Consider the following 9,802-nt stretch of genomic DNA (forward strand, 5'->3'; position numbering starts at 1 on the left):
GAAACTAGTCACTGAAAGATGAAGTCAAACCACTTATGATTTTTTTAATATTTGAGTGATCATGACAGGTTACTAGATATTGAACTTGATTTTCAAATATAAGTTAAACGATTGTTGAATTAATAATAAATTAAATTATTTAATTTATTTAATCTTATTTTATTTAGAATTGTAATTTATTTTTGGACCAACTTATTAAGAAAGCTAATGAGTCACACACACACAAGAATCATTGGGCATACATTAAAATGAGATGATTAATCAAGTGTGACTTGATTATAAATAAATTTTAGAATTTGATGATTAAAATATAATTAATATAGGGTATTACAATTCTAAATTTAGAAATAATCAAGTCAGGACTTGATATAATAAATTTTTAAAATTAACCTAAAATAGATAAACACTTAAAACACAAAAAAAAAAGTTATTACTCTAAACACAAAAGAAAAAAATTATTACTCTAAAAATATAACAATCCTCTTGTCTTAAAAGAATTTTAAAAAACTTTTCGCTTATAATTTATATTAATTATCATTAAATATCGAACACTTGTGAATTGCTTCAAATTAAGATCTATCTCCTGTGCATAACTCGACGTGTGCCAAGACCTCTCATGCACCTATGTTATAGGCACTGCCCATTGAATGCACCGAAGAGTTCAGTACTAGAGTCATTAAATTAATCCTCTACAAATTCTCTGCGGCACTGGAAGTTTATATATGTGTATTGGATGCTAAAAACTATTCAAAACCAACAATATGTGGTCAACAACACACACTGACACAGATCACAGCAAGGAACATCCGACCCTACCACTTGGAGAGCGGCGCACCACTCCGTCCAACTCCTCTTGTCACAGATAAGCCTGCACAAACATAGGATATCCGACATTCTTTCAGCTTCCTGCTATAGTTTAATTCCAAGCCAAATTCTTGATACAATGGGCACCTCTTCCTTTTTGCAAGGGCAGAGAAATTAATGGCTCAACTTGCCCTTTTGCTAGCACAGCTTCGTATCAATGCCCCAGCTGGGAGGAGCAGGAAATTTCCCTTTCCGTCTTTATGCTAGCTGGATGTTGAGAGGCTTGCTCAATTCATTCCAAGACATGGAGTTGGACTTTTGACAGAAAATAATTTGGTATCTTACAGACAATCCATATTTTATATTATTACAACTTACCTTTGTTGGGAAAGCAGTGTACAAAAGTGTCAAGATGCTTCTTTTGGACTCCTTTTGAAATTTTCTTAGTGAACTTTCTTTGATTAGGTGGGCTTAATGTTTGCCTCTTGAGCTATCCGAAAATAATGAAAAGAGCACTATCCTCTTGATTGAATGATTGAAACTGAAGAATAATTATAACCCTACTTCTGTTTAGGTGGCTCTTTTCAACCGTAGACCCAAGGCAATAACCATTTTCTTATCAACAACACATGCTTCAATATTAGGTTTAATAAGTTAATATATTTTAATCAGAATTTGCTTTCATGTAGTAGTATGATCCCATTCTCACCCCAACTAATGAGTGGTCCCTGATGAATACTAAAATCCCTCAAATTCCTTGCTCATACACTCAGATTCTATTTCCTATTAGACAATGAGAGCAACAACATGAACTGCTTAACAGTTTAGTATTATCAAATTATCCATTGTCTGCCATTGACGCATCTCTCCTCAAACAATGAAGTTGGCAGTTCCCTTACATTACTCAACTTGTCTGCTGGCACAAACTCTCTAAAGCTGCTACTTTGGAATGTTAAAGGAGAGCTCTCAAGGCATCTCCTGACGGTAGTATTCAACATGTTAGTTTCTTGGAGGCAAAAGTGCTTGCTATTTACTCTTCTTGCTTTCGTTGTTCTCTCATCAGACGCATCAAGATTGCCTAAGGCTTACTGGGAACAAATGTTGCCCAAGAAGCTGCCTGCTCCTTCCTCATCCCCCTCTAAAGGCACCAATTCAGTCTCCAGATCATATTCTACAACGGTAAAATCTGATAGCAATCTTTCTTCATCGGATGGAAAGGTCTAGTTGCAGTTTCAAGAACTCTAATCGCCTATTTCTAACAGTAGTACATGCAGTCTTGAAATTCGCACTGATCCCAAAGAAAGCATATGTCGAGTTTTGTAAATTAGTCTACATGATGATGTGTGTGTATATATACATGCTTTAAAGAGAAGCAAACTCTTGTGGATTTTCTCGACTTGGTCTGCGAAAACACTGTAAAGGTGATTGAACAGAGATATTTACAATGAATCAGCAGGATGAAATAATCAATACTGAGCTCTAGATGGAAAGATTCTTCCTAGGAGTTTGGATTTCACAACTGAGCTTGGTTTTGTTACTAGAGAAACATTGATCATGTTAATGCAGAGAAATAACTTACTATAGCATTTTTTTGTAGATTTTCTTTCATGTAACTAATCTCTCTTGTAATTTGGGTGTTACCTTCAGCATAATCACAACTCAAAACTTTACGAAGCAAATATATCTTCAAATTCTGTGAGCAGATGCGTTATTCTTGAAAATAAAGTTTCTCACGAATTTTATTAACAGGCTGTAGAATTAGTTCTATTTGTTGTTTTTTATTTAATTTTCTTCTCTCAGGCCAGTATAATGTCATTTACATTGATCCTTTTCTATACTTAGTTATCTATTTTTGGATGCATCTGACTGTGATTAGAAGGGATGTCAGCCATAGAGGACACAGAGCTAACTGTAGATAGCTGTTTCTGAAGCCATCGCAATTCCAACTTTTCCAAGCGATGGAACAATCCTGCACTATGTTTGGCTATTCAAATTTCAAACTCTACAGCCTAAAATGAGTCCAATAAATTATGTTACATAATCGCAAAATTCTCTGGATGCAAAAAACTGGATACAGAACAGGAAGAACAAATTATCAGCAGATTGAAGTGGTAGTCATGTGTTTCCAGATGTTAAAATTTCTACGACATCATTTCCTAACAATAGGCTTGTGTCAATTAATAAGCATGTTCTTGGTAGAAATCTCCTGCAGGGCTTGTTTTTGCTAATCAAGCTATGTGAGCCTTTCAGAGCATTCTGTCATTAGCAATGCTCAAAGAATCTAACAGTAGACAATGATGCGGGACAAAGGAAAAATTGAAAAGAAGTAAGAGAGGAGAAAGATAAAGCCAAGAAGAGAAAAAAAAAGGAGCTGGCGAGGAAAAAAAAGGAGTTGATGAACAGAGGAGAAAATTAAGGGAGGAAAATCAAAATTCTATTACGTTTTATCACTTCATGACAAACTATTATAATGTTAAAAATAAAGAGTAAACTACTCTATTCAGAATCAAATTTGAGCTTAAAAACCCACAGTATAAAAGAATTTTAATAAAGAGGGAGTTTGAAGTTCAAATGAAAGATTAATGGGTATAGATTAGAATTCAAAATTATCCTATAAAACATAAAGTGTCAACATCACTTTCTCTTTAATTCCAAAATTAAAAATTAAATAAGTCATTAATAAATTATTTAAGAGGAGTAAATGTTAATAAAACATGCATCACTTTGCAATTCCTAATTAAATTTTCATGATGCCAGAAAATATGCTCACAACATCTTAACATTTTTCTCTTGCATTAAAAATTAATTTGAAATCTTAACTATAGCATATCGGGATACTTGGCTAGTAAAGAAAATAAATTAAAATATTTTTTATTATTTACCTAGAAGTGGTTGCCCTGAAACAAGTAAATTATGATCTGTTGTAGTGCAACAACTTTTTCCCTCTTTTTTTTTTTGTCTTTGAAAAATTATATAGTTAAGTTCATGAACTTTTTTTTCTTTTAATTTCATCTTCTCAAATTATATTGACATGGTTTAAAGTTTTATATTTAGTTTCAATTATACATAAACTAATTTAAAATGCTATTTGACTCTTTTTTTAATTGCTCACCTAGAAACAAATATACTGTGAATTGTTATAGTGCAATTACTTATGTTCATTCTTTTTCGTTCTTAAAAAATTTATATAGTTATGGTTATATAATTTTTTTTTCTTTTCAATTTTATCTTTTTATATTATATTGACATGGTTTAAAGTTTTATATTTTGTTTTAATTATAAAGAAACAAAATTAAAATGTTTTTTTTTCTGTCCACCTAGAAACAATTGCATCATAGACTAAGTATAGTGCAGCTGCTTTTGTCTCTCATTTTTTTCCTACAAAAATTATACATGTATGATCATTGAACTTTTTTTCTTTTTAAATTTATCCTCACACATTACATTGACATGGTTTAATTTTTTATATGTTTTTCAATTTGACATATTTTATCTAAAATTAAATACAAACCTAAAAGAGTAAAATACACCTAGTCTATAAGGACATAAGTAGATAAAACAGATCTATTGTGGTCGGGAAGATGAAGACCTTGAAAGAAAAACATAACAACAATATAAAACTATTTATAATTTAATGTACTTTCTTACATTCAAATTTATTATATTCCTCATATACACAACTATAATTTGTATGTTTCAACATATTTCCCACATCATCGTATTATTATTACTTTCTCTTTTTTGGTTTTTAGTTTCCTGGATAACAATTTTTTTGTAGTCTTTTATCTCTTGTAAGGATTTTATAATCAATATTATTTGAGAACATGTGAAATATTTTTTTCTAATTCACCTATGATAGTTTCCTTTCAAATTGTGGTTTCCATGAAAAGTGGATTCCTAAAAAGTGAATTATTTTCTAATATTTGGTAGTGTTATAAAAAAATAAGTTGGAAAATATTTTTTAGTGTTTGGTTATGACACGAGAAATGAGTTGAAAAATAACTTATTAATATTTTGATTTTTTAAATTTTATTAAAAGAATGAGGACCAAATCTGATAGAAAAAAAGTTAAAGGAGGATGAAATTGAAAAAAATAAAATTTATAAATTATATCAAATAAAATAAATATCAATAGAAAAAATAGAGACCAAATTTGACATTAAAATTTTGAAAGATGATGAAATTAAAAAAAAAACTCAATTTCATAAATTATTTTAAATAAAATTAATAGCAATGAAAAGAATAGAAACCAAATCTAATAGATTAAAAAAAATTCAATTAAGAAAAAATAAGAAAAAAATAAATAACAATAAAAAATAAGGACCAAAATTGAAATGAAAATCAAATTTTAAGAGATGAGATTGAAAAAAAATATATATATAAAAAAATTCAAAACAAAATATATAACAATTAAAGGATTGAAGATGAAATTTGATATAACCAACAAATAATATGATATTTTTGAATTTTTCATAACTTCTAGAAAGTATTTTCAACTCAAAATAAAAGAAAAACACTTTCTTAAAAACTAAGCCAAATTTTTCTTTGACTAAAAAATGTTTTTCATTGACCAACTTTTCTAATGGTAAACAAACACGAACAAATTCGAAAACTGATTTTCAGGAAACCATTTTTCGTAAAACATACGGGGCCTTAATCACTCAAATACCTTTATATATTTTTATATTATACCTAATGTCTACCCGCCTGTTACCTTGATTAAGACTATGTATAGTTAGGATCAAAAAATAACATTAACTATATAAGCTAACTTAGTAATATCAGATCAAATAACCACTTCTACAACTGTTATATTAACCTTTCTATAGATATTTATGATCTCTTTATATGTAATCTTTAAGCGAGTCAGTTCATTGTACATATCATTTGACAATCACCTATATAGATATCTCTCAGTCTTCACTTTATGAGAATAATTGCTTCCTTTCATAAATAAAATAATATAATATGTATCAGTTTCAACGACTCCAATTAATATTCAGTCTTAATAGAGTATTGACCAAAAATATTTAAGAATAATGTTTTAACAATGTTTTGACGTAATATAATCTTATAATTATAATAATTTTATAATTTTTTTATAAAACAATTTTGTCCTAATAACTTTATCTTTGCTCTCATAAATGAATATTAAAAATAAAAAAATATCTTTATTAATAATATGTTTTATTTGAACAAAGTCAATGATATATATAATCAAACCAATTGGTTAGAAGGTATATATACTAACTTTATAGTATATAAATAAAGAGTAGATTTTTTAATCTTTTAGTTTATTTGTTAATGTTAATGTTAATTTTAATTTTATGTTGGAGGATTTGTATACGAAAATAAACAGGATCAAAGAAGGTACTAGGGAAATAGCAATAATGAGAAAAACAATACAGAATGCCAAAGCATGCTTATGATCTTTGACCATATTGGTCAGGATATGTAGAAACTAGAATAACCTAATCAGAAAAATAAAACCCGACTTTGAACTTATTAGGCATACGATACGGAGGAGAAAAGCGTCCCTGACAACATGAAGGAGCTAGCAAGACCACTAGAGATTTACTGATTGGGACCAGTTGGTGAAGTTTTGAAGTGTGTTATCATCAGCTCTATAGTGATTTTGTACGAATCGAGACAAATTCAACCATGTGAAGTCTGGATACATCCTTGTCCCTTCACTGCACACAAGCTCTTGTGGTGGTCTCACCACCTTGTCTTCTCTTGGACTGAGAAAGAATGCCAAAGATTTCCTCTGCTCATGCTTGTTAACCATCGCCCGATGCAAGCAACTCTTGTATTTCCCATTGGATAATGCCTACACAGCCAGCAAAATCGAGAGGAAAAATAAACGATGAGAAGGGATCATTGGAAATCCACTCGCACGAAGCTTACCGTTGCCGGAAAATGGAACGCTTCCAAGTTTAACAGTAAACCAGAAAGTATGAGCCCATTACAAACTTGAAGCTCCCTATAAATCTAGGCTTGTTCAAATTCTTCAAAAGCAAATCTCCTTAGAGCCCAGCCCAAAAGATACGGAGTTCAAGTCACATGAAAAGAGATCATAATTAATGTAGATAGATTTATTAATCATGAAAAATACAGATAAAAGAATCGCTGTTTATTGATTTAACTATACATTTATGCTTCTGAAGCATGCGGCCAGGCCTCAAACATTTATTATACAAATTTACAAAATTTTCAAACACTGGAATTCTAATTTCTAGCATACAACTTTATAACATTTATGAGGCGTCATCTATACTAAATACCCTTGTTATTTGATAGAGGTCAATTTCTGTTTTCAGTTTTTTTATACCAAATTAATTTTGTAACCTAATTTGTTTTACACCTACTACTGATGAAAAAAAAGAAGAGAAAAGAGGGTGAATCATAATGTAGGTAAATAGGGCTACAAAGTAGTTGCACCCTGTGCGTAATTTTACTCGTATTTTTGTTTTCAGTCTTCCTCCATTTCTTTTCTATATTAAAAGAAAAGACAACACATAGAAACAAAATTATAATATATATTGCCGGCGGCCTACCGTGAAGGTATCACCAATATTGATGATGAGTGCACCTTGAAGAGGTGGAATTGTCTGCCATACGTTGTTTGTGAAAATTTCTAAGCCTCCAACCTGATCTTGGTGAAGTATGGTTATTGAATTTGAATCGCAATGGGGTCCCGTGCCAAGAGTATTTCCAGGCTCTTGACAAGGAGGGTAGAAGTTACATCTCAATATCGAGAAACCATCTTCAAAGAATTTTCTGTAAAGTTTTCGATCAACTCCCAGGCTGATTGCCAGTAGTTCCAATATGGCAAAGGATAAATCCATCATAGCTTCACAATATTTTTGATATACCATTCTGCAAGAAGAGCAAAGTGAGTTCGAATGTAATATTTCTAACAAAAATGGACAAGCAAGAACTTACAAGGGGATTTTTTCTTTTTTTGGAGGAGGGAATAATATCCATAAATGCTCCCTATCTTTAAGAAAAGAGAGAGAGAGAGAGAGAGAGAAATCAACATACCCTGTTTGCTCAAAATCATTCCCAAGAGTAGATTTGAAGAAATCTAACACAACGAGATCCGAAGAATTTTCATGGTAACGAAAAGAGAGTGTCTCTTTCCATGGAAGTTTTGATGCATACCGATCAGCATGAGCACCAGAATAACCACACAAGCTGCCTGGCATCCTCCGAGCCTTAAGTTTCTCGGAAACTGGAAGCCTAAAGAAACGGTCCATGTAATCCTCTGCGTCTCTAATAAAATTGGGGTCTACTCCATGATTGATCACTTGAAAGAAACCATGCCTCGAGCATGCATCCTTGATTATATTAGCAGCCTGTTTTGTTGCCTCCTCATCCCCTTTAAAGAACCCCTCCAGGTCCACCAGTGGCTCCGAGAGCTCTTGTTGAGCCCTAACCAAGTCTGGCCAAAGAAATTCTTTGGGAAAACCAGCTTGTTTGTGCAACACTGAGTCAAATAAAAAACCCTTGCTTTGCTCTTGGAATTTTAGGGGAGAATCCATTGAGAAAGACAAACAAAGGTGAATATTAGGTGGCGCCGAGACATGATATTTATAGATGTCCATGCCCATAAGAGATGCAGATTAATTATAAAAACAACGGGAATTTTACGAATTTGGTCATCGACGACGATCAATAATATTTTAATTTTCATTACTTTAAAAACCATTAAGAAATAGAAAACGAACTAATTAAATTTATTAATTATGTAATGCATGTGTTTAGATGATTCCTTTCTTTTCTTAATTAGTTTTTGTTAACCACTCTCTAACGTAAAAACTCATTTATACCAATTTTTACTATTTTGGATATTGATAAAGAATTTTAGATGACATACTTATGAATATTCCGTTAATTTCAAACATGTGATGAATGGATTTTTTTTTTGAGAAAACGAATATTTATCCTATGTTTTTATTTTTTACAGTTTTATTTTCCTAGATTTTGTATTTTGTATTTTTTTATTTTGTATTAATATGATTTCCTAGTTTTTTCTATGTGTATATAACATTTTAATAAGTAATATATGAATGAATAAAATTAAGTATTTTAAAAATCTTTTTATGGTTACAGTGTTCTTAGTCTTTGAATATTTTGATTTCTAACAAATCTTTTTATTCTTCACTCTTAATAACGTTAATTAATATTAGAATCCAATAAATTCTCATAATTAGCTGTTATGTGCCATTATTTAAAATCTTTATGGTTTGATAAGGTTCTTTTCAAAGAGTTTTATATTGAACGTTTTTATGGTATATGGTGTTTTTTGATTGAGAAGATTTTGTTCCATAAATAATTTAAACTCGATGATGAGTTCCTTTCCATCTAGAGAGATCGATAAAGTAGCCTATTTTTATTTCTTCTTTTTTCAGTTTAGGAATTTTTTTCTACTCAACATTATTAGGTTTTTTTCAATTTTAGAATAATTTTCTATGTTTCTATTTATATTTAGTATTAATAATGTTTTTTTATTTCTTTTTATATAAAAGATTAGAACAACTTTTTGACAAGTGAAACATAAATTAATAAAATTAAACATTTTAAAAATCTCCTTCTAATTATAATATTTTTATTTTTTAGAGTATTTATTTCTAACAAACTTTCTTATTGTACAATCTCGGCTGTCGACGTTTATGTGGTTTAATTATAGAAAAAAAAAACACGTTTAACAAATTTTTTTTTCGTACCCAACACAGCAGTACTTGGTTTAGTGGGGACCAGATACTGTAAATGTACCTGTGCATTAGTGGATTTCTTGAGTTAAAAAAAAATATATTAAAAAGATGATAAGTACAATGATATATTCTTACCTAAAAATCTACATACGTCGTAATTATCTACCAATTAAAACTGTTTGCATGATTATCTGGTAATTAATGTTGGTGATGACAATGACATGGCAACCATGGAAAAACACATCGATGAGGGTGACACTTGATACGTGGCCTTGATGATC

At 30.4% G+C, this 9,802-nt stretch overlaps 1 protein-coding gene and 1 long non-coding RNA gene across 2 annotated transcripts; one reads left to right on the forward strand and one right to left on the reverse strand.

The window, feature by feature from the left end:
• Positions 1-1,400: 1,400 nt before the first annotated feature.
• Positions 1,401-2,550, forward strand: LOC133695410 (uncharacterized). Its single transcript, XR_009842434.1, has 2 exons — positions 1,401-1,983; positions 2,067-2,550. It is a non-coding gene; the product is annotated as an uncharacterized LOC133695410 (long non-coding RNA).
• Positions 2,551-6,184: 3,634 nt separating this feature from the next.
• Positions 6,185-8,418, reverse strand: LOC133693415 (gibberellin 20 oxidase 1-D-like). The gene is made up of 3 exons (XM_062114626.1): positions 7,849-8,418; positions 7,362-7,683; positions 6,185-6,634 (listed from the first exon to the last, which is right to left on the reverse strand). Exons 1-3 carry the CDS (start codon positions 8,415-8,417, stop codon positions 6,371-6,373), a joined length of 1,155 nt encoding a protein of 384 aa, XP_061970610.1. The 5' UTR covers position 8,418; the 3' UTR covers positions 6,185-6,370.
• Positions 8,419-9,802: the final 1,384 nt, after the last annotated feature.

This window comes from Populus nigra, chromosome 5 (assembly GCF_951802175.1).
Source record: "Populus nigra chromosome 5, ddPopNigr1.1, whole genome shotgun sequence".
Taxonomy (NCBI): domain Eukaryota; kingdom Viridiplantae; phylum Streptophyta; class Magnoliopsida; order Malpighiales; family Salicaceae; genus Populus; species Populus nigra.

What these genes read in the sequence shown, in the direction of transcription:
- LOC133693415 (XM_062114626.1), bottom strand. Translation starts at nt 8,417, where the DNA reads ATGGGCATGGACATCTATAAATATCATGTCTCGGCGCCACCTAATATT. An exon ending in AATGATTTTGAGCAAACAGG is followed by an intron (nt 7,684 to 7,848) that starts GTATGTTGATTT and finishes CTCTTCTTGCAG; the next exon opens with AATGGTATATCAAAAATATT. An exon ending in ATATTGGTGATACCTTCACG is followed by an intron (nt 6,635 to 7,361) that starts GTAGGCCGCCGG and finishes CTGGCTGTGTAG; the next exon opens with GCATTATCCAATGGGAAATA.